At 41.1% G+C, this 25,976-nt stretch overlaps 1 protein-coding gene across 6 annotated transcripts in view; it reads left to right on the forward strand.

Moving 5' to 3' along the window:
• LOC130845699 (histone-arginine methyltransferase CARM1-like) overlaps positions 1 to 25,976 on the forward strand; it is a 272,068-nt gene that overhangs the window by 173,898 nt on the left and 72,194 nt on the right. For all 6 annotated transcript variants that reach the window (XM_057723289.1, XM_057723290.1, XM_057723292.1 and 3 more), the window contains exons 6-7: positions 13,207 to 13,384; positions 18,364 to 18,454. In XM_057723289.1, the coding sequence (XP_057579272.1) occupies positions 13,207 to 13,384; positions 18,364 to 18,454 (269 nt within the window). The remainder of the gene's footprint in view (positions 1 to 13,206; positions 13,385 to 18,363; positions 18,455 to 25,976) is intronic.

Genomic DNA, 25,976 nt, shown 5'->3' on the forward strand with positions numbered 1-25,976 from the left:
TGGGTAACTGGAGCTCCTCAGTTTGCTCTTCTGCCCCCCACCTCCGCTGCCAGTCCTGTGATTGGCATATAAAATAGAGATTGAGTGTAGGCTCTGGGCCCTGCGCTCTGGGTCACGGAGTGGCACCCATGGTCTCCTGCACAGTTGGGCTCCATGGCCTAGCGTGCTGTCCCCGCCACCCGTGATCATGTGCCAGGGCCGCCGAGGTTTCCACCAGCCCACAAGCCAAGAGCATGGCAGCCATCCCCTCCGGCGACTACTACTGGTGCCACTTGGACTCCACTTCCAGCAGCAGCTCCTGTGGAAGAGCCAAGTACCCTGGGGAAGCCATCCCCCACCACCCTGGTCTCCCCAGAGCCAACCTAGGACACTGGGAGGCTAGCTTCTTTCTTGGGAAGTCCACTCTCCCTTTCACGGCCACAGTGTTGGAGTCCGCAGAGCACTCAGAATCTGCCCAGGCCTCCATCGGCATGACCACCTGTGACCTGGCTGAGGCAGCTGTGGGGAGGTAGCAGCCTGGCGGCCAGCCTGGCAAAAGCAACTGCAGGCCCCTGTCCTGAGTGGCCACCACCAGCTGCCAGGTTTCCTTCCAAGGCTTGGTATCTTAGGTCCCTGCTCTCCTTAAGGTTCCCCTTTAGTGGATGTTAATATTAGCTGTTCTTGTGTTTGTTTCTTGTTGGGTTTCTGTTTTGTTTTGGTGTGTGGTGGTTTGGTTTGGTTTTGCTTTTTACTGGGGTTTTACAGTGTTGTGTTAGTTTCTGCTGTTGCGGGAAAGTGAAGTGGAGGTCCCTGTACTGTACTAGCTGTTGTTACCAGCATCACTGGTTTTGTCAGTCATCCTGGTACTACCTCGGGTTTGCCATGAGACTGGGTTTGTTTTGTTGTGATATGGTTTTTATATTTCAGAGATGCTTTGGAAAACTTGGAGAGGTTAGATTTGCTGCAAGGAGCCTGGCATAGTGTAAATAAGAACTGTAGAATTTGGAATCAAACAGCCCAGGTTGATGTATGGGCTATATACAGCATTTAATGTAGGTGTATCCATCAGGATAGGAAAGGTTTTTCCTCAAAGTTCTGCTACAGTAACAAAAGACTCCAACTTCTCTGGCCTAACAACAACAAAAGGTTTATTTTTTTGCTCACATGTCCATGGCTATGGCTTATTTTATTGACTAAAGCAACTCACATGACCAAGCCTTAGGTGAATGGGTCACAAGAAGGAGAAGAGAGCATTTATGGTCAATAGGAAAACAGTTTGGTTTCTTCAACTTCAAAGACAAGTCTAATTTTGTAAAATCTTTAGGTTGCAAATCACAGAAGCGTAACTCACATTAGGCTTAAGAGAAAAGAGAATTTATTGCCTCACATAACCAGGCAGTCCCGAGAAGTGGCTAGCCATCCAAATGAGGTTCTTTCTCTTTCTCTTTCTTCCCCCACCCCTCTCTTTCCCTCTCACTCTCTCTCCTTCCGCATCTTACCTCCTCTTCCTTTTCTCTATATTGGGTTTCTTCTACTATAGACAGTTCATCTACATGTGGTGGGGAAGACCACCAGCGGCCCCTGAATAACACCCTTTCAGATGCATGACTCAGAAAACAAGTAACCTTCTCCTCTACATTACGTCTCGTCTACATTGAAAAAATCTTGGGAAAGGATTTCGATTAGTCTAGCTGCCTATCCTTCTGATCATTGCTGTTGGAGGAATGGCGGGACTGTGATTTCCTGGACTGGGTCCCATCTTTGCTTTGTGGCTTGGGTGGGGGAAGCTGGCTGTAACTGGCAGCCTCAGCAGCATCACAGGATCAGAATAGGGGAGGAAGAATTTCCTGGAAATTCGCAGGAAGAGCAGGTCCTGCTCAGGTAAAATCAACTAAAGGCTCAAACACACACCTGCCCGGCTCTAAATAAGATAAAGCATGTGAAAGCCTTTTGCAAATTGTAAAGCACTGTCCAAATGCTAATTGCTGTTCTTATTGCTTTCAAGCTGAATAAAAAGCCCAATTATTTATGAGGGTACATTAATGCTTTTGGCAGGCCAGTATTGTTCCACACACTTACTTAGGTGAAAGTAAAGTTGCAATAAATAGGCAAGAGGTTACCAGCAAATTGAGTAAGTCAGTGACAAAAACTGTTTAGTATTAAACCTGGAAACAGATGCTTGTTACTTTGGAATGAGGTTGCACCTGCCAGACAACAGCTACATGGTGACAGTGTGAAGAGTTCTGCAACATGCGTTTGCTGAGTGCTGCTATGACCCTGGCTTGGTGCTAGGGGATATTCTGGAAAAATAAGACACAGCCTCTCTCCTGGAGAAATGCTTCACTCCAAGCAGCTCCCAGTAGCTCCAAATATGCAGATTACGTCAAGGAAGGATGAGGACAAATTGACTGAATTTTTCACTTTTCCTCCTGATGCCTTGACAGCCTGTTTCTCATACTTACTGAATGATGTTTAATTTAATTCGTGTGCTTGAGGCAGCTCGCCCTGCGTTGCAGCTGTGCACAGTTTGTTTGAAAGGGCTTTCGTAGCAAGGCCAAAGGCAGGAAGCACATTGCTGCGGTGCCTTGATGAATGGATCCCTTGGGAAGGAAGTGCCTTTATAATGAAGTCACAAAAGAAATCTTCATAAATCCTTGGAAGCCCAGCAGTGAGCGTGTGTGAGTGCAACCAAAATACTTCCACAACAACCCCGTTGAAGGTAAATAAGGCCAATACTGGGCAGAATTTTTAAAAATCTTACTGCTACACCTCCAGGCACCATTTCTAAGGCCGTCTCCCTGAACACACACACATATGCACACACACGTCCGTACACAGTGCACTCATCTCTGTTGTGAAGCCTCCTCCTGCTTCCAGCACCCAGGGCCTCCTACTTTTCCAATCAAAACAGGGAAGAAGAAATAATTGTCACTTGTTGATTGTGTTACTTAATTTCACCTTCTCAATCACTCCGCATTTTAGGCCTTGGACTCTAACTTCTGAGAAAATGAATGAGTGTGTTGGGGAGATGGATGAGGTGTCTGGAATCACACTTAACCTTCTTGGGACCACAGTCCTAAAGGTGAGTCTGATTCAGTCTTTCTAGTAAGAGGAGGGGACAGTGCTAAGATCCATCTCTCTTGAGCCTCCCGCTTCCCAGAGCCTTAATTGACAGGGGGCTTTGTCCCACAGCTGGCATCCAGAAAGGCCTGGTCACTTGATCTTGACTCTCTTCCAGGAACCAGAGCTGCCCCAGAGAGAGTGAGGGTTCACTGACAAAAAGCTCCCTTTCCTTTTCCTGTATCACCTGCGTATTAGTTTCCTAGGGCTGTCATAACAAAGCACCACAGACTGGGTGGTTTCAACAACAGAAATTTATTTTCTCAAAGTTCCGGAGGCTAGAGGTCCAAGATCAAGTTGTCAGCAGGGTTGGTTTCTTCTGCGGCCTCTCTCCTTAGCTGTAGATGGCTGTCTTCTCTCTGTGTCTTCTCACGGACTTTTCTGTGTGTGTGTGTGTATCTGTGATTAGGGCCCACCCTAATGACCTCAGTTTACCTTAATTACCTCCTTGAAACTCCTCTCTCCAGTGCAGGACATCTGAGGTGCTAGGGGTTAGGACTGTAACATATGAACTTGGCGGGCGGGGGTGGGACACAATTAGCTCAGAACAACTCACTTCCCCCCCCACCTTATCCTCTCGGGTGGCCTGAGGGCCCCTTCCCCTCCCTTAACTGCCTGGTCCAGGCAGGCTTGGCTGTCCTAGCTGCCTAGCTGCCAGATGTGTGGGGCCAGAGAGAACTAAATGGTTCCCCCCCCAAAAGCCAGAGACAAAGCCAAGAAGCCCTTGAAACGCAAGGTGAAACACTTGGCAGGTGTGAGATGGTCACCAGAAGCTGAGGTTTAGATCTGAGATGTCAGGCAGCCAGAGCAGACACGAATGAGGAACAAGAAATCAGCAAGGCGACAGGAGGGTGGCCTAGGCCAGCACCAGAGGCTGCCGGCTCTAGTCCAGAGCTGCTTTCTAAATGTCAGCAGCACTAAGTCAGCCTTACATAATTTGTTCAGAATCTGGGCTATCTCTTCCTTGCCTGTCCATCTCCAGTTTGTGCTTCTGTAACATCATACACATTATTTTCTATGCTCAAAATCTCCTTCTACCCCAGTACTAAGCTCATAGCACCTGCGTGACCTTCTGGATTTTACAGACTTCTGATGTAAAGCCTCCCTAATTCAGTACATTCTCACTTAGCTATTCAGAGATCTGACTAGATTATTCAGTTCCATGAGAATAGAGATACATCTTACACTTTCTGAGTCTCTACAGTTGTAAGTTCTCAACAAATGCTTACTGAATGAATGTTTTGAATTAGGTTTCTTTGAATTCGCTTGGCTTATATATCTCTTATGTGGCTCTCATTCTGCCTTATATGTAGGGAAGTGTATGGTGTTTAGCTCAATACTTTAGTATATAAGCATGTTAGTGAAATGGTTATGAATGCAGACTCTGGCACCAGGCTGCTTGGGTTTGTGTTGCTCACTTTTTAAAATTAATTAATTTATTTATTGGCAGCGTTGGGTCCTCTTTGCTGCACATAGGCTTTCTCTAGTTACGGCCAGCAGGTGCTACTCTTCATTGCGGGGGCTACTCTTCATTGCCGTGGCTTCTCTTGTTGCGGAGCATGGGCTCTAGGCTCGCGGGCTTCCATAGTTGCGGCACACTAGCTTAATAGTTGTGGCTCACAGGCTCTAGAGCCCAGGCCCAGTAGCTGTGGCACACAGGCTTTGTTTCTCTGTGGCATGTGGGATCTTCCTGGACCAGGGGTGGAACCCATGTCCCCTGTATTGGCAGGCAGATTCTTAACTACTCTGCCCCCTAGGAAGTCCCTGTGTTGTTCACTTTTTATTGTCTTGGTGACTATTGGTTTGCTAGGGATGCTGAAACAAAGTACCAAAAACTGTGTGGCTTCAACACAAATTTATCATCTCAGTTCTGGAGGCTAGGAGTCTGAGATCAAGGTGTTGGCTGGGTTGATTCCTTATGATAATTATGAGGGCGAATCTGTTCCATGCCTCTCTGCTAGCATCCGCTGGTTTGCTGGAATCTTTGGCGTTTCTTGGCTTCTGCTGTATCAACCTGATCTCTGCCTTCATCTTCACATGGTGTTCTCTCTGTATGCTTACCTGTGTCCAAATTTCTCCTTTTGATACGAAGACCAGTCATATTGGATGAGGGGCTCACCCTACTCCAGTGACTTCAGCCCAACTTAATTACATCTGCAACAACGCTATTTCCAAAGAAGGTCACATTCAGAGGTACTGGTGATTAGGACTTTAACCATATTAATTAAGGGGGGACACAACCAACCCATAACAGTGACCCTTGGCAAATTACCTGGTTTCATTTTCTACATTAGCAAAATAGAATAAAAATATAGCCTACCTTGTAGAGATAGTGTGATTAAATAAATGAATCTATTAGGTACTTGAGATAGTACAAAACATAAGTAAGCCTCGCGTCAGTGTTCACTGTTAATTTTTGGCTGTGTATATGTCTGTCTCCTTCACTGACCTATAGTGGGTGGGGCCTCTGCTTGGTCATGTTTATATTGCTCTCACATCATGTATGGTGCAACAGAGCAGAGCACTTTATGCCTGATACTTAATCTTTGAACTGATTGTTCCAACATAAGGCAGGGACAATTCAGAGTGATACTGGCGCTGGAATTGAAAGTCCTTCTGCCTTTGTGAGATAGTGTATTTGGTAAATTATACTTTATCATGCCATTCACACAGTTGGGTCCCAAAGGCTTGCCCTGGGAGGAATTTGAAACCCCTCCTCTATCTTGATCTCTTCCTGAGATTTCCGACTTTCTTAGAAATGCATAGGGAATTTGTTATTACATCTACAAATGCTGTTTTTTGTCTACAGATATAGAGAAAGCATTCAGCCAGAGCGTCTTACCTTTAGTTATTAGTGTAATTGAATGCTGCAGTTCTGTGGTTCTCTACTCATTTTTGGTATTGTCAGTGCAGGGAAAAGAAGGGAAGAGCAGTGTGACATTTCTTCCTCAGGGGCCTGGGTGGGCCATCTGGCAATCTTTAAATCTTGGTTCCAGATTGAATAACTTGCTTTCGGTGACTTTTTAAATGTATTATTCAGAGGAGATGTTGTTTTAACCTCTGTGCTTCACAAGTTCTTAGCTGATAGGAATCTTTTCTCTCCTTTGCTTGAAAATTATGTGGAACACAGCCCAGTAGAAACTAATAAGTCAGCAGGAGAATTCCTCAGCTGGTCTGCATAGCAGCTAGTGATGGAGAAGGTGATTGAATTATTCTGCATAAAGCCAGGACAAGGAAATGATGTGCAAGTATCATTCAGCAAACCTCTGAGGCACGGTGTGCATCCTGACTGATAGAGCAACTCGGGTCTTCCTCCTGTTCCAGCAATAGGAAGTCATTTCCACGTGGGAGTCCAAGGGCTAGAATGAGAAAATACTTGCATGGGGCACAACCAGTTCAGCTTATAGCCTGGACTGGGTTGCTCCTTGGTTTCTTGAAATCAGCAAGTCACATCACTTTTCTGTGTCTAAGTTTCCACTCTTGTACAATGAGTTTGTTGAACTATTGGAAGTCTCTGGGTGATAGAAGCATCTTTTGTTCTAATGAGGTGACTCTTGTTGGGCTCCTGGATAACTTCAGGGATAGGAGATAGTCATCAGAAAGATCAAGCCATGGTTAGAAGCTTGGAGAAGGGACCTTGGAGGTCCCTTCTGTGCTTTCACTTCTTCCATCACATTTTATAAACCTATAAACCCAAGTCTTCTGTCTCCAGGCTAAATGGTTACAATCACTTGAGTTTCTGAAAACCCACCCTTTAATTACTCTCTTGGAGCTCAGTGCCAATATTTGCATATTATAAATTGCATTGTCTCAAACTGAACTCGAGATTGAAACGAGAGCCAGAGTCTGTTTTATAAACAAACCCTATGAAACAAGGGACACATTAGGTCAACTCTGTTAATACTGAGAAATTATCTGAGTGCCTTAGCAAAGAAGGAAAGAGGAAAAGAAACTGAGAATAAGCTGATACGAAGCAAGAGAGTAGCACAGACATATATATACTACCAACTGTAAAATAGATAGCCAGCGGGAAGTTGTTATATAACAAAGGGAGTTCAACTCGAGGATGGAAGATGACTTAGAGGACTGGGACGGGGAGGGTGGGGGGGACTCGAGGGAGGGTGGGGGGGAGTCGAAGGAGGGAGGGAATATGGGAATATGTGTATAAAAACAGATGATTGAACTTGGTGTACCCCCCAAAAAATAATAAATTAAAAAAAAAAAAAGAAACTGAGAATAAAAGAAGAGAAATTGCTTAACTTTGAATAAGTTCTTCACATAAAGAGAAATTGCTTCCTAAAGGATTCCTCTAAAGTTATGGAAAACATTAAGAAACTGGAATTTATTTTTAACCACACAATAAAAATTCACTTCTTCCTATGAAAGAAATGAAATACTCAGCACTCTCATATCTACCCCTCCCTCCTGTACCTTTTGTTAGTTGTATATTATTTTTATTGATATATTGTCAAGGTGTAATGTATTTCTCATTGAAATATAACCATGTAACTGTTTAGTGTTTGTTCTATAATGAAATGGATTCGTTTCAAATCATTAGTCTTTTAATATAGCTTCTTTATTACCAGATTCTTTAATTCATACCTTAATTACATGAATTTATTTTTTATTTTTGGCAAAGCAGTTTTTGAGGAAGGGCTTATGTGTGCTATCCTGATTTCTTTCATGTTGAAAATGTGAGTAGTGCCTTCTCTGGATTTAACCTTCTTTTGGTCACAATTTCTTTTTCTTCTAAATTTTGTAGACATTGTCTTCTTAAAATGAATGTGACTATAGAGCAGCCTAATGCCAGCCTGAATTTCTTTCACTTTTAAGGTGATTTTTTTTTTCTACATGCTGCCCAAAGAATTAGTTCTTTTTGTTTCTTTTTTTTAATCTAAAATCTTGAGCAGAATATGTTTCCATGTTGCTATTACTGTATGACATTTTCTTATGACCACTATGTATTTTTTTCTGTTAACAGAAAAAAATTCAGTTTTTTATTTCAGGGGAATTTTATTTTAATATACCTCTGAGTGATTTTTCCATCCTTCAGAGATATTAGTTACCTTTATGCTGCTTTATTTTAATCTGTCTTCCATCTATTAGCATCTGTGTGATTGCAGAAATCAGTTTTGTCTTTTTGAATCTGCATTTATTATGATTATCTCAAACTTTTCTATTAAAAGTATAATTTTAAATTTCCTATTAGAAAATACTTTTTGCATTCAAAAATAAAGGTGAATGTAACTGTAAAAAACCACATATACGCCCACAACCCAGTGTAACAACTAGAATAATATAACCATGTATTAAAATTCCTTTATGCTTCTCCCAAATTTCATGCCCTCTCTTCACTCCCAAAAGTTACTAACATGTTAGTATAAAAGAGTTTTAAAAAATAATGTAGTATATTTGGACATGGAAGCAACTTAAATGTCCATCAACAGAGGAAGGAAAAAAAAGATGTGGTACATATATACGATGGAGTATTACTCAGCTGTAAAAAGGAATGAAACTGGGACATTTGTAGAGACATGTATGGACCTAGAGACTGTCATCCAGGGTGAAGTGAGTCAGAAAGAGAAAAACAAATATCGTATATTAACACATATATGTGGACTATAGAAAAATGGTACAAATCAACCGGTTTGCAAGGCAGAAATAGAGACGCAGATGTAGAGAACAAACAAGTGGGGAAAGTGGGGAAAGCAAGGAGCGTTGTGGGGGAATGAATTGGGAGATTGGGATTGCCATATATACATTACTAATAAGAGAAAAATACCAAATTGTACACTCTAAATATATGCAGTTTATTGTATGTTAACTGTATCTCAATAAAAGTTCTTAAAAAATGTAGTATATTCTAATCAACACACTTTACTTTTGAATACATTTGGCCTTTTAAATAAAAGGAATTATACTATATATTCTTCAGCAACCTATTTCTTTTCCTATCTAAAATTCTGCTTGTAAAATTAATTTATGTTAACACGAATACGTCTAGTTCTTTTTTCTTCCTGTTCAATCGTATTTATAGTATGGATATAACACCATGTATTCATTCATTTCCCTGTCAATAGTTAATTACAGTTTATTTTAAATTTTGTTTTATAATTACCAATATTATAAAATTTAGTACCGTTATCTTATATACATGCTCAAAAATTTCTCTAGAATGTATATTTACAGGGGGTGATATTTCTAAGTTATGGAAATCCTCAGCTAAATGAATAATGCCAAATGGTTTTCCAAAATGGTTATATATGATTTGAGTATAATATATTCTCTTCCTGGATATTGATTATGTATTACTCTAGAAAGGACAATTCTACTGAATTTCAGTTTTGAAAGAATGGGATCTGCAGTGACAGGCTAACATAAAACTGTCTGTTGTAAACCAAAGATCTAGGAAGGCAGCAAGACTGACTCAAGAATAAAGTGTGTCTCACATCTGGAATTAGCTGCTCTTGTGTCTTAGAGGTATTATTGGTTGAGTTTATGTCCTGTTCTCAGATATCTCTGTTAAGGAATTGTATTCAAACCTAGGATTATCAAATAACTATTTTTATTGTTTCTTAAAGATTGATCTATGGGAGATAAATAAACCAAGAAAAAAACTGCCAAGTATTCAAGTCAGTTTGGATGTCTTTGATTTAGCCAAACCAAACAGTTTCCTGCAGAACTTCTTAAATCCGTTACTATGCTGATAGATGCTGTGAATTTGTAAGAAGGATATGTATTATAAAGAATAACACAGGGAGATCAACTCGATGATGGGTGATGACTTAGAGGGCTGGGATAGGGAAGGCGGGAAGGAGTCGCGGGAGGGAGGGGATATGGGGATATGTGTAGATGCAGCTGATTCACTTTGTTGTACAGCAGAAACTGGTACAACAGTGTAAAGCAATTATATTCCAATAAAGGGCAATATAAAGCAATTATATTCCAATTATATTCCAAAAAGAAGTGCCAATATTATTTGATCATGAAACTCCTTATGTTCATGAAACTCCTGAAACATACTTTGCAGAAGTTTTGCTTTCTTCTAGTCATGGAATGTTAGAACTAGAAGGAGCCTTAAAACAACTCAGTTTTAAACTCTTAATTTTGCAAGAGGGAAACTAAAATTTAGAGAGTTTAAGTAACTTCCCAAAGGGCACACAGTTCTTCAATGGTAATGGCAGGACTAGAATCTGTATCTTCAGATTCTTGATCTGGTGCTCTTTGAAGCTGGCAACAATAAATGAAGTCACAAGATGCAGTGGCCTGTAGATATGTGGTATGTCCTTCTTTGCCAGTGAGAATAGTGGACTCAAATTCCTTCCTGTGAACCTCAAATTGCCCTTCTAACAGCTCATAACATCCTCTCTCTGAAGCCTTATTAGAGCTCTGATCTTCATGAGGGTTCTAGAGTCTAGGATTATTCTCTGTAAAATCTCCATGTAGAGTAGATATCACACTCACTTGAGCATCCTATTTATTGGTCCCTCCAGCAAAATTTAGCCAGAAAAATTTCCTTTGCAACATCCTGGTCCAAGTTAATGAGGCAATTTTATACGTTGAGGCTGTGAGCACACCCTCATACAGCATAAGCAGAATTTAGAAAGAGCTTGAAACTTAGAAATGGAATCACCTTTCCATTAGGCAGTGTAATAGTGTGAACCAGAAACCCTTAAAAGTTCCAGACACTTTAACTTTGAAAAAAGTTGTGGGAAGTATGTCCGTAGATTGAATTGCATTTATTATTTGTCCATACACTGTTGTAATAATGAAACATTTGATATAATCCAAATGTGCAATAACATGGGGTTGGTTAAATGAATCAAGGTATGCTATAAAGTACTATACAGCTAATAAAAATTATGTTCTAAGCAATTCATGGAAAGATATCTGAAACAGAGCTTCCCGAAAAGTGTGCCAGGTGGTAAGTTTTGATGTCCTTTGCCCTCATGGGAGATGGTCAGGGTTTTGTGTGGCCTGAACCCCCAGATGTCTCAAACTGCAGGCAGTCTTTCCTGTTCACCTCAGTGTGTCATAAAAATGATAGTTGCTTTTTTATGTATGCCATGATGCAAAAAATATTCAGAAAACTGGTCTAAAACATATTACATGAAACAAAAGATGAAATACTACTACAAAAAGTACATATTTTTATAAACAGAGATACACTCAAAAGTCTGCTAGAAAATACACCCTGCCTACATCTGGGTGATGAGAATACAGTGATTTTTATTTTCATGCTTTTGCTCCTCTACATTTCTCTTTTTTAGTGAACACTTTTCTTTAATAACAATAATATGACAATAGTAATTTAATACTTACATGACCCTTAATATGCTTTATCTTGTTTTACCCTCAAGCAAGCCTGTGAAGTAGACACTGCTAGTATTATTTTCATTATATAAATGCTATTTTTACATTTCAGATTTGAAGATATTAAGAACTGGACAAGTTGATGCAGGCAGAAAGGAATAGGTGGAAATGAGACATCTGAAAAGTAGAAATGAGAAAAGATAGTAACTAATTGTCCATGGGAAGCAACTATGTTTCCCTCCAGGATATCGAGGATTACGGCATTAGTAACCAAAACGGAATGAAGGAAATACAAGGTTATATAGAGATTTTAAAGAAATTTAGAGAACTGGTTAGTTTTCAAGAAGAAGCTGAGGTTGGCTCTTTACTTGTTGAAAATGAAGAGATAGCAAAGCAGGTTGGTAGAAATGTCCAGGTAACGGCCAGAGCTCAGGTGAGAGAGGGGACCTAAGGCACCTAAAGCAGTGGTGTGGACAGCCACCCACAGTGGAGCCGTGCTTACAGCCGCGCAGGTGAAGGGCTCTCCTGAGAAGAGAATGTACAGAGACAAGCAGGGGACTGAAAGCTTTACCCTTTAGGCCTGGTGTCCACAGACCCCTGAACTTGACGTCCATGTGTGGAATGATGATAGAGTGGAATTCCACGAGTCCCTGTGCAAGGGTAAATGTTGACAGTGGATGACACGTGCAGATAGTTTTCTTCATTGTTTTTCCTAAGATCAGAGATGACTTGATTTCTTTTAAAGAAAGTATAAGTGGAAAAGACATTTAACAAGCTTGCAGTGTAATGTTGGTGAGCAGCGCCCTGGAGGATAGGGGTTCAAGGTGAAAGACACCCTAGCCTTGGGAAGAAGTGATCAGAAACTGAGCAATTGCAACTGAATTATGACAAATGCTTGGTATACGGCGTTTAGGATGAGAAAAGGGTCCGGTTCCAAAAATTCAAAATAGAGAGCCTCTGACTGTGTATAAATACAGTGAGCAAAGATCTGAGAGTCTCAGGAAACCACAACTTGAAAAGAAATGTGCTGTATGTATTTGTGCTGGTGTATATAAATGCTTATTAAGAAATATTTTTCAGGCAGTAGAAAGACATAAATGTAATAATACAACTACCGTGTCATATTTGGCATTGGGAAGAAATATATTAACAATATAATAATGAAACTTCTCTTCAAGTTCCCTCTTTTAAGAGAGTTCAGAGTTATTAAATATAATACAGAGGACATCAAAGAAAAAAGAATATATAAGTGTAAAATGTACTTCTAAAAAAAGGCTAATGAACATGGTATTATTTATTTTTGGAATCAAAAGATCAAGGGATGATTTAATAAGGATCAGTGTTATTAAGTTATGCAAGATTGTTATACAGAGCTTTTTGGCATCTTTATTGCCAGTAGAAAAATAGGAAATAAGCTGAAACTATTAATAACCCCCCCCAAAATACATGCACATATATCTATACACATCGGCACAGGCCACACATACACACGTGTGCATATAAGTATATGTTTGTATAAAGAGCCTGGAAGGGTATACATCAAATTATTAATGGCTGTTATTCCTATGTGCTACTGATTATAGGTGTTTTTATTTGTTCCATATCTGTATCTTCTAATTTATCTATAGTTAACATGAAATGCTTGTGCCATAAGAAAAATATTTTAAAAGTATTTATAGAAGCAAATAGACCACTTCCCGCTCATCCCTATCACCCTGCCAACCCCTAAGCTATAAGACTTACTTTTGTATAAGATTCTGTATAACAGTAGTACTGGTGCTCTCTCTTTTTCAGATGCTAGTGAAAAGTAACCACCTTTCAGACAAGATCATTGTTTTGCCAGGGAAAATTGAGGAAGTCTCACTTCCTGAGGCTGTAGATGTGATCATTTCAGAACCAATGGGATACATGTTGTTCAATGAAAGGATGTTGGAAAGCTACCTTCATTCCAAAAAGTGGCTGAAAGCAAATGGTGAGTTGGCCAATTCCTGGTTTAGAAAGCAGGCTAAATTTCTGTAAAATTTGCCGTCTTCCTTCCCGCACATTCAGTCCTTTACAGAAAGGAGGGGAGAGCATTTCTATTAAACCAGTTCCTTGATTTTCTCATCTTACTCACCCATAATAAATGATCTAGTCTCCAAAAGACATTGATGGCAGTGGCTGTGTGGTATTCACTATGGTAAAGAAGACCAGTTCGGAGTTATATATTTTTGTCCTGGTTCAATCATTTTTTTCCTTAGCTAACTTGGCCTAACACTTGACCTTTTGACTTTGGCTTCTTCATCTGTATTATTAAAAGTAATCTCTAGAGCCTTTTCAAGTGTTGACCTTCTGTGATGCGAGAAACTCTCTGGTATCCATTTGTTCTTTCTAAAATATTCTCTTCCTACTGTGTGTCTCTTTCCCTACTATCACTACATATAATCGAGATAATAATATAAAGCCCAATATTCTCTTTATGCTTGCTGAATGTCTGTGTGTGTGCTAAGCAATTCACATAAATTATTTTATGAAAACCTTACAAAGTGTGAATAATGAAAGTTTTCAGTTTATTTGAAGGGTTAGTGCAGAGGTTCTCGGTGATTTAATGCTCCATTCCCAGGGGACATTTGGTGATGTCTGAAGGCATTTTGAGTTGTCAAACTGGCAGAAGGGGTGCTACCAGCACCTAGTGGGGAGGGCCAGGGACTTGGTAAACATCTTTCAGTGTGCAGGAGAGCCCCCACACACGTCAAAGAGGTATCCCGCCCAGAATGTCAGTAGTGCCAAGACTGAGACCCAGCTGAGCGGGAGGCAGTATGACGATCCCCACTTATAAAAAGAAAACTGAAGCACGATGAGGGAAAGCAACTGGCAAGAACATACTTCTAATTAAGTGACAGAGCAGGGGTTTGACCCCAGATCTGTCTGACCCTGAAACCCACACTCACAACTCCTTGCACACACACTAACTCTCCACCCTTCACCCAAGAGAGTGGACACATTCCAACCGTGCATCTTTTTCAGTTAAGGGTTAGAAGGTAACTGGCCAGTTTTAACAGTTGCATCTCTGATGAGAATTGCAGCGCGTTACCCATTTTACTCCCCCTTTTTTTTTTTTTTAATTTATTTACTTATTTTATTTTTTATTTTTTGGCTGTGTTGGGTCTTCATTGCTGCAACGTGGGCTTTCTCTAGTTGTGGCGAGTGGGGGCTACTCTTCATTGTGGTGCACAGACTTCTTATTGCGGTGGCCTCTCTTATGGTGGCGCACGGGCTTTAGGTGCTCCGGCTTCAGTGGTTGTGGCACATGGGCTCAGTAGTTGTGGCACATGGGCTTAGTTGCTCCGTGGCATGTGGGATCTTCCTGGACCAGGGCTCGAACCCATGTTCCCTGCATTAGCAGGTGGATTCTCAACCACTGCACCAGCAGGGAAGCCCCGTTTTACTTGCTTTAAATTACTATTGTTGTGACTCCCTACACTTACCCAATGAAGACAAAATAGTGAATAAAATACAACTCCTACTCACCAGGTTACCTGGTATGCATGCATAAGTAATGCTTGAGGTTTGTCTGTAATTTCCTGCATGTTTCAAAGTTTAGGGGTTTAGATATAGGCATTTGTTTTAAAACTCATGCAAAACTAAATAAACTTGGGCAAACTATACCTAACATCAAGAGCTTCATTAGTGTTCCCATTGTAAAACAGCCCAGGATGATCTTGGAAGCCTTGTGTTCATGTGATAAAATTGAACTATGGCAGATGAAAGCAAAGGAGCAGAGCTGCTTGGATTTCCTCCTCAGTGCCTCCCAGAAAGAATTTTTGTATTTTTTTTTTTCTGGATTTTTCTGGATTTTTCTCAAATGGTTAGGGTCTTTCATATGATGAGATTTTAAACAAAGTTAATTAACATGGACCTGTTGAGCTGCCCTCTAAGCCGAATATTTAGACTTAATATCTGGGCATCCTTTCCCCCAGATATTTGAAATGGATATGAAATTTTATATTGGGCTATGTATCTTTAACTAGACAAGTAGAAATGAATACTGATTTTATCAGCTTTCTACCCTGTGCATTCCTGGGGGAAGAATGATTGATTTTTTTCCAAATTATTTTTATTTTCCATCAAAATAAGACATAGCTTACAACATCACATAACAATAAAGAGGCTTACAGTGAAAAATAGTAACCCTCTACCACACCTCTTCCTATCCAGACTGCTCCCCGAAGACTTTTCCTTTCAGCTCTATTCTCTGTTGCTTCTATTATTTACCTACATATTTCTATGTAAGATTATCACATTGCTATTCTGGTTGGGAAGGTAGCTCTTCTACACAGCAGCTCCTTCCCTTTTGAGGCACTCCCCCCCGCCACAGTCCTCTCAATGTGTTTATACAGGTCCTCAATCCTTTTTCCAAACCCTTGGGGCCAGATACGTTTCAGAATTCAGAATCTGGAGGACTTTGGAAAGGTCATAGAGTCCTATGCCATGTGTTACTTAAGGCCTCTGAAGGGATCCAAGGCAGCACTCCATGATGAAACATGTAATATTTCTGCAACAAAACACAAATATGGGTACCAAGTGGGATAAATAAAGGCTATAAACTCAGGTCAGGTCAGGCTTTGCCATCAAATGATGTTGCAAACTTACAAAAATCTGTTGCTTTGCAGAGCTTTTTGGATTCCAGAATTTTTTTTTAATATAGGGAAATATAGACCTATATTATTACTTAGTTAAATCTCTAATCAATGTTTACATTATTATGACAATGTAAATACTATTCAGTGCTGAGTCAGGTGGTATAGTAGGTATATATGATTATATATTTTTTTCATGAAGTCTTTTGTTTTTCCTGGAGTTAATTGCCTTGTTTTTTTCATTAGTTTAGTTTTCTATATACTCATGACTAATTTTTTCCATGCTTTAACAGGTCTGACTGATTGCCTATCAGTATTTATTTTGTGGAATTCTCCTGTAATTCTCTGTCCTCCTTGACCACACATGAACTGGTAGCTCTCTATTCCTGTTTTATGATTGCTCTACTTTGACTTTTCATCATCATTCTTTTGTCTTCCCTTTTCTTGGTTTATACCATTCCTTTCAGCAAAGAATATTTTCCGGAGAAAGGGTGCTTGAGAAGTTAGTGTTTATTGAGTCCTTGTATTATCATTTTGTTAGATGGAGAATTTTAACTTGAAAACAATTTTTACTGAGTTTTTTTTTTTTTTAATTTTTTGGCCACACCGTGCAGCATATGGAATCTTAGTTCCTTGACCAGGAACCAAACCTGCACCCCCTGAGTTGGAAATGCAGAGTCTTAACTACTGGACTGCCAGGAAAGTCCCTTTACTGAGTATTTTTAAGGCATCCTTTTTTGGTGTCTGGTTTCCAGTGTTGCTGTTGAGAAGTCCAGTGCAGTTCTCACTCCTGAACTTCTGGAATGACATAGTTTTTCTCTCTGGATGCTTTTAGTATTTTTCTTTATCTCCAGTTGTCTTAGTGTGAAACTTTTTAAAATTCTTGTGCTGGACATTTAACGTATATGTTACATCAGAAGACTCATTTTCTTCTACTCTTGTAATTTTCCTTATATTTTACCTTTGGTGATTTCCTCTCCTCCATTTTATCTGATATATTTGGAATTCCTGTTAGGCTTGGGCTCAGAACATCCTCCTCTGAAACGGCCCAAGTTTACACAAATAATGATACGTATGACTTTCCCAAAGTTTTTAATATCCTTGTATTTTGAAATTGAAAAACCACCAAGCAATCATTATTGTTTTGACAACAATGCTTGAGATTTAGATGGAGAAACATGAATGATGTTACAGTCATGGTTTTTCTCTGACCAACTCTGAAAATACTGTAAATAAAATGATCTGTTCTATTTTAACAGACATCAAAAGAGAGCATAGTTAAAGTATGAGACCATTGACTATTGAAAGAGATTTCACCCCTGGGTTTTTCCCTTCTAACTTATTAGTTCCGTGGTTATGGCTGAATCATTTAAATTTCCCTGTTCCTTAGTTTTCTCATTTATAAAGTGGGTACAATAGTAGGACCTACTTTACATTATTTGAGGCTTAAACGAAGTAATACATGGAAGGCCCATAGAAAAGTTCAAGGCAGAGTTAACATAATCAAGAAATTTTAGGTGTTATTATTAGAAGGATAATGATTATGATGACAAGATATGTAGTTTTGCAGGTGATCCTCATTTCTGAAATAGGGTCAGTGGTTCATCTTTCTATCATATGCTGTGTAAAAATTGACTGTGAAAAAGAGCCTCCCCAAAATGATGAGAATAGTAGAGCTGATCGCCACATCTGCCTGCCCAGAAAGGCCCCACTTCAGGCCTGCCAGCCTAGGCGTTTGTTTGCCTGCTACGGTATCTGCCTTTTCCTCCGGTGACTGCAGATGCCAGGAACAAAACACAAGTGTGGGCTTCCCAGCATGGAGGATGGTGAGCTCGCACGTAAGCATAGATTCTAACAGCACTTGGAAAGATAAACAGTCAATATGATTATACATTGACAAAGTCTGAGAATGAACATAATCATGTGATAGGATGATGGAATGTTGATTATTTCAAAGCTAAGTTGTTTTTACAATAAATAAAAGAAAAAAATAAAGGAAGTGCCTAGAATTCCAAGCACTGGACATACAGAAAGGAAAAATAAAGCAAAACAGTAGCTGAGAAGGCCAATATGCCAGGTTGAATGCCTCACCTAGAACTCTGAGCTTTTATTATAACGTAGCTTTGTGACTTGCTATGATATTCTTTCTTATTTCCCCTTCCATCTTCTGCCTAGTTTTCCTGTCATTGCTTTGAAGCAAGTTTACATGTTAGCCTATTGTGTAATAACTGAGATGGAATGAAAGAATGGAACTGGTCAAGTGGCAGGTGAGCATCTTCAGGTCAGAAGGCAGCAGGAGTCAGCTTTGAGTCTGTTGTCTTTTGCTCAACAGGAATGATGTTCCCCACGTTCAGCGACATCCACTTGGCCCCCTTTTCTGATGAACAGCTGTACATGGAACACCACTCCAGAGCCAGCTTTTGGTAACATTCTCTTCTCTCTTCCCCTCCTTTTCAGAGTAAACCAGAGTTCCTAAGCTGTTGACCTTGTGGGTCATATCCCGGGGGCAGGGGCTGTCCTGTGCACTGTAGGAAGTTCAACAGCGTTCCTGGCCTGTACTCACTGGATGCCCATAACACCTTTCCCCTGGTTATGGCAACCAAAAATGTCTCCAGACGTTGCCAAATATCCCCTTGGAGGGCAGAATCACCCCCTGTTGAGAACTACTGAAATAGACACATAAGGGTGCTGGTTAGGCAATATCAAACCTCCAAAAAACTGCCCTAATGCTAAAATAATAGCAACCCACACCTGCTATCCCTCCCTTTCCACCTCCTCCATCCATTCGTTTGGCCCAAGGCTATGGCTTCTGCTAGAACGTGCCTTTGTCAGAGAGCAGATCAGTCAGTGTACCTTGATGTAAATGAGTTGATTAAAAACTTTTTGGAGCTTTCCTGCTAATCAGCTGTTGGCTTTTGGGCCACTCATGTCACCCTCTGAGACTTGGTTTCTTCATTTGTAAAATGAGAACTAGCACAAAACCCCTGCCAGTTTGAAACCACCATTCCTTCTGCCTTTCTTTCCTGAGACTGGTTTTTATAGCAAGGAGGAGAGGAGAATGACAATATTGGACTCGTGGGAGGGAGAAACAGAGCAGATAGCACCCGAGTGGGAATGTTAGGTGTGCAGGAGCGGGCACAGCGTGTGCCGGCAGGTGGATGAGGGTGTGTGCTGAAATACAAGCTTTGAGTTCTGGCTCAGGTACGCAGACCGTCCAAGAGAGGTATCCAGAGTTGATTTCCAGAGCTTCCCTTTGGTGAAGGGGCAGCAAATAAGAGATGATTTGGTTTCCTGGGTTATAAAGTTCTGTGAGGAGTGGGATCAAAGGGTTATGATTTTTCTTTCTCCCCCGTTTTTTCTCGCACAGTAGGCTTTCCCATCACAGATTCATAGCATTTCATGGCTTCTGCTCAATCTGTGATTTTGAAACTACAAGCCAGACTTTCCAGTGGGATGAATGGCCTCTTAGTGTGTGAGTATGTGTGTGGTGGGGAGGCAGTTATGTCATGTGAGGTATTTCTATTTTAAATGGAGAGGTTAGAGAGAGAGGAGTTTCAGGGGACCGAGTATGCCAGACTTGTAGGGTGGTTAATGTCCAGGCAGTTTTTGTGTGACCTCCCAACTGAACCATCTGCTACCATCCTAACTAACTGCAGAGTATTAATGATCACGGTGGACTGGCTAGGCTCCCCATCGAACGTACAAACATGCTGCTGTTCATTCCACCAGAAAACAACAGCAGCAACCTTTTCTATACCTCACTTCCCCGATCAGCTACCACCCATCTCTTGACGTCCCTTTGCAGTGAGATTCCTCAGAAAGGCTGTCTGTACTCAATAGACTCCAACCATCACCCCCCACCCCCTGCTTTGATTTCTCTCAAGACCTTCCACCAAAACCACTCTTTTATCAAGGTCACCAGTGCCCTGACCTCCACATTGCTAAATCCAGTGATCGGCTCTCACTTTTCAACTCATTTGCCAGCTTTTGAGCAGCATTTGAAACACTTATTTGCCCCCACCTTTTTCTGATTTTTCTCCCGCTTCTCTGGTCACTTTCTCAACCAGTCCTCCTCTGGTCGTTACTTGTCTCCTCAACCTCCTAATGTTGGAAGCACCCCAGGATGCAGTCTTTGGACCTCTTCTCTGTCCACAAAACTCCCTTGATGAGCTCACCCATTGCCACAGTTCAAATACCATCTCTATGCGGATGGTTTCCAAGTGTCTCTCTCCAGCTCAGACTTGTCCTGGGAACTCCACACTTTTCGATGGCCAACTGCCTGCTGCATATCTTCCCTTGGAGAGACTCACCATGTCCAAAATACCACTCCTGATCTTCCCCACTCCCACCCCACATCTGCTCTACTCACAGTCTTTCCACCCCAATTGCTGACAAAAATTTATCCTCCTAATCATTCAGGTCCAAAATCTTGAAGGCCTTCTTGCTTTGTTCACTATACCTAAGCCATCAAGAAATTATGTTGATTTTACTTTCAAAAACATTTGACCCTTGAACAACACAGGTTTGAATTGTGTGGGTCCACTTATATGTGGACTTTTTTTCCAATAACTGTATACTGTAGTTCTATATGTGAATCTGTAGATGTGGAACCACGGGTACAGAGGGCTGACTGCACAGTTAACAAGGATTTTCAACTGTGTCGAGAGTGGGTGTGCCAGCAACTCCCCCCCATCCCCACGTTGCTCAGGGATCAACTATATGTCCAGAATCTGACCAGTCCTCCCTGTATGTACTGATTCCTCTTGATCTCAACACTGTCATCTCTCATCTCAGCTATTACAGTAGCTTCTTAAGCTGTCTATTCCCAACATTCTCAGAGCCCTCCAGTACACTGTATCCAGTCTGGCTCCTCATTTTCTACTGCTGTGTTCACTCAGCTCCAGCCACCCAGGCTTCCTTGCCCATCCTCAGATATACCCAACACACTCCCACCTTAGGCCTTGCATTTGCTGATCCTCCTCTGGAATACTTTTCCCTCCAGATTCACGTGGCTAGTTCCTTCACCTCCATAATGTCTTTGTTAAATGCCACCTTCTCAACAGGACCTGCCCTGACTACCTGTTTAAAGTGGCAGACATACCCCTCTCAATCCCACTCTTCCTGCTCTGTGTTTTTCCTCCAATGCTTATTACCTCCTAAAAGGTATATAATTCCTTTATTTATTATATTTTATTGTCTGTATCCCTCCTCATAGAATGTAAGCACTGCAAGAACTGGAATTCTGTCACTTTTCTGAAAGTATCCTGCCACATGGTAGGCCCTCAATAAATATTTCTGAATAAGTAAAAAGTCCTATAAATTCATGCATGTATGGAAATAATTACTATTAAGATTTTAGTTGATATCTTTCTCATTTTTCTTTTTCTTTATAAAATTAGAATACCATAAATACCATTTTATAGTGCTTTTTAAAAACTTTACTAATGCCTTATTGACATAGTCTCATGTCACAGTGTTTCATTTGTGGCTGTCTCGTAATTTATTGACTCAAGCTCCAGTGTCGAATATTAAATTCTTTTAACTACTATTTTAACCCTATGCATTCTATTAAGAAACAGCACTTACGGTATTGTTGCTGTATTACACAAGAATGTAGAATTTTATAGACTTCTGTTCCCTGAACTCTATAGGAAGCAACGCTAAAGTCAACATCCTAGCATAGAAATCTTGTGGTGCATTCTGATTATTATCTTACAATAGATTGCTAGAAGCAGAGTCAGCGGACCAAAAGGTGTGAAGAAGGAACTTTAAAAAAATTATTCTTGTACGTTGCCAAATTGCCCTGTAGAAAAGTTTTGCCAATTAACACTTCCACCAGTGGTATATGAGAATGTCTGCTGAGTCTTGCCCATACGGGATGTGTTTTGTTAAATGCCAATTTGATTTGCAAAAAAAATGGTGGCCAATTTATTTTTAATCTGTATTTCTTTGATAGCTGGTAATTTGAATGGTTTTATTTTTAGTCAACAGACACACACACACACACAATTTTTAATATATAGTTATCAAAATTCATAGCTTTCACTCAACTTGTATTTCCCCTCCCTTTATGAGGAGGTTTCTGCATTAGACTGCTAGCATGCAGGCCCTTTGCTGCATTGATCCCAGGAACAGGTGGTGAAAGCTTGCACAATTTCCGATTTCCAATTTGCGTTAGAAGAGGCAAAGAAGTGGACATGCTGCCCGAGAAGAGGGAGGGGATTGCAAACAATGAGTCTGGGTGTGTTCTGAGGGAGTGAGCTGAGAGACTGAGGAATATCTAACAGGCTAAGTAAATAAGATCACCAGATACAAACCATTATCAGTCCTCACCTGATGTAACTATCAACAGCTCCTGATGCCTTTGGCGCTTCACTTCTGGAGTCTCAGCCTGGCTTCCCTTCTTCCTTAGTGGCCCCAAGCCTCCTTTGCTGATTCTTCCTCGTGACTCAAATCTTCCATGTTGAATTGACTCCAGGTTAGTTCTTAGATGTCTTCCTTTTTCTGTCTGTGCTCATTTTCTTACCGACCTCGTTTAGGCTCCCAGCAGTAAGTACTGTCTTTACGTTGACAACGGCCGTAACTGGAACTCCATGCCAGACTGCTCCCCGGAGCCGTAGACTCTGAACGTCTAACTGGCTGGTGACAGCTCACCCTGGCTGTCCATCGGGCATCTTAAATTGAATACATCCAAAGGCACGCTGCTGATCTTCACCACCATCCCCTGCCCACCCACCCCTGCAAAACAAAAACAAAGAAACAAAAACAAAACGAGCAAGACAAAAAAACTCCGCTTCTGCGATCATCTTGAAATAGCCTCCTCGTTTCTTCTTTTTAAACAACTAAAATGATCTTGATAGTACACATTAGATCATATTCTTCTTCCACCCACGTTCCTCCAGCGGCTTCCCATCGTCTGCATAGTGGAGCTATGGTTGTCACAACAGATGGTAAGGCCCTGCCAGGCTGAGTGCCACCCTGCTGCCCCCCGACGTCATCTCCCGCTGCTCGCTCTCTCGTGCTCTCCACTCTGGCCTCGTTGGCTGGACTCCTTGCTTCCCCTCCAACATACCAGGCTTGCTCCCACCTCTCTGCCATCCACTCTGCCTGAAACACACATCTCCCTGTGGCCGGCTCTCCTTCAGGTCTTAGCGCACACGTCATCTTCTCAGGGACACCGTCTGTCCATTGAAAATCGTACTCTCTTCCCTCCTGGAAGCCCTTATCCCACCTCTCACTTCATTTTTCTCTATAGCACTTGTTATCATCTGCCATGTGATATGTTTTTACTTACTTATGTTATTTATTGGCCATCTCCCCCCATGAGACTACAAATTCCATAAGAGTGGCTGTTCTGTTTACTGCTGTGTCCCCATCATCTGACCTGGTTAATCATAATTGCTCAATACATTTTTGTTAACTAGAAGACAGATGCATTATTTATAAAAATTCTTTGTATATTAAGGATATTAAGACTTTGATGTATCTTCCTCAGAATTTTCATTTCACCTTGCAATATTCTTTGTGGTGGTTTTTACCACAAAAGAAGTTAAAAATGTTTATCTACGTAAATCTACCAATTATTTTATTTTACATTTTATTTCTTTTCCTTTATTTGAAAAAAGGCTTCCCCACTCTGAGTCTGGTATTAACTTCCTTCTACTTCCTTCATATTTTACTTTTTACACTTAACATTCTTTCAAATATACATATAACTTTTAAATTCATTTTAGTTTACGTATGCAATAGCATATGACTTTATTCTTTTTAAATAACCAGTCATGGGGTTCTCTCCTAGTAGACAGGATGACTACATTCTGATGTTAGTAGCAGTCACCTACAAAATTAATAACTTCCCCTTCTTACTTGATTAAGATTTCTTGGCCCTCATTAATTAAGATTCTGAAACGTATCTCCTGAGAGTAAGGCTCAGTCATGAAGAGTCATCAATTCCCAGCTGTAAAACTTTACGTGATGGGTGCTACTGACATTACTGAAAAGAATTGGCTCAGGGGGTTCAAACCAAGACCTTTAAATACAACTTTTAATGGATTCTTATATCAAGAAAAATATATACATAGGATCAGTTAAGAGGAGTAACCAAATAGTCTCAAGAAGTTTGAGGTGATACTAGTTTACCTTATTACATTTATTACACGTACCGAATATACAAGCGTAGGCAAGTAGGCAGTCGTTAAAAAGCAGATAAATCAGACTCTAGAGCCAGATTCAGCTGTGTTTAATTCTTGGTGCTGTCAGTTACTAACTGTAAAACCTTAGCCAAGTTAATCTAATTTCTCTTAGACACACGTTTCTTATTTATAAATTAAAGATAACAGTGTTACCTACCTGGTGATGGGGGAGTTTCAGTTTCAGGGATGGGACCTTTACTTGCACTACTGTCATAGCCCTTTCTTCACAGGCCTGTGTGAGGGTGCTGCCAGGTGCTGAATATTTCTATCCCAGTTGTACATTCAGGGACCGGGAAGCTAACTACAGGGTGGTCCTGAACGCACTGGACACCCTGTGCAATAGACTTGGTCAGACCTTCCTTTGCTACCTCCGTAAGCCCTTACCAACCAGAGATTGCCTAAAATTTCTCATATCAATATCGCTTCTTATCTCACATTCCTCAAAAAATCTAGATATTCTTTCTCCAACATAGTTGCTTCGCCACAGAGAAGAATTGGGGACTGTTTATGATATGTTCCTGTGGTGACACTGCAGCGTCCTCCCTCAAGGGACTGGGTTTCCACTGCAGTCATGGGCCAGTGGTCGCTGGATCCATAAACCAGATCTGGAAATTAGATCTGGAAGTCGGGTGAGGGACCTCCTCTGTCCATTATGACAGCTGACATCGTGCTGCTTATAAGCTAGCAGATTTGCTGTTGTTGTTACAGAGTTTGAGTACCGTCCTAGTGGCTGTGCATCATATTTCACCTCTCTGGTAGCGCTCGGATCTGTTAGCAACCATCCCAGGTCCGTGTGGGTTAGGATACCTGACTGTCACTCTGGTCTTGCTGCCCAACACAGTAATTATATCATTCTCGCCTATGATGGTTAATGCCTGCTGTCTTGCTTCCGACATTCCGAAATTCCATCCAGATTGTGCTCCTTCGGAGCACAGATTAATGGCTGCATCACGTGTCACTGTCTTGTATGTACTGAGGACAGCTACTCTAAGCGTCTCAAAACTGCTTCTGCTCTCTCACTGGTGTGTTGCATATTATCTTTATAAAAGGAGAGTTTCCTGGACTTTGCCTGAGAACAGTCAGGTGGAACATTCTTAGGTCTTCCACAGTAAATCCGTCTAGCATTTCCACCTCTGAGCCTTTGGACTCCTTCCTTAATACCATGCTGCAGAGGTTCTGCAATCTGTATCTCATTAACTGCAGGCCATCACGATGACCAAGCTTCAAAGTGACATCCCAGTAGACTATTAAGAATGCTGTCTGTGTAGAATGTTGAATCCTGGGAGTGCCCCTGTGAATGAATTGTACCTGTCCTGACATATTCTGCACCCCCTAGTCTAACACTCTTAAAATCCACTGCAGTACCTATTTCCCTGGTTCTTAGCAGAAAATATTAACCAGCTTCTGCAGTGTTTTAGTTATGTAAGTTATCTCCTCCTGGAGTGGGAATTGTAATTACTGCTCAGGCTGTGCTGCAGTTACCAGCCTGACAGCAAAGAGGGACCATTAGCCTGGAGGCAATGGACAACAGCAAGGCAGATCTTGAGGGGAATAAGGTTATCTTGCAAGGCCCAGACGTCAAGAGGAGTTGTTGTGCAGTCTCCAGGCAAAGGGAAGCTGTTCTCCTCTGACAGGGCAGATGAGAATTCTGCTTGTGCTGGCCTGAAGGATTCAGGGGAGTTGGGGAGGTGTGTGCAGGATTCTCTGCCTTCCAGGTCTCAGGGCCCTACTCTCTCTCCATCAGGGCCCCACC

This window comes from Hippopotamus amphibius, chromosome 2 (genome assembly GCF_030028045.1).
Source record: "Hippopotamus amphibius kiboko isolate mHipAmp2 chromosome 2, mHipAmp2.hap2, whole genome shotgun sequence".
Classification (NCBI taxonomy): Eukaryota; Metazoa; Chordata; class Mammalia; order Artiodactyla; family Hippopotamidae; genus Hippopotamus; species Hippopotamus amphibius.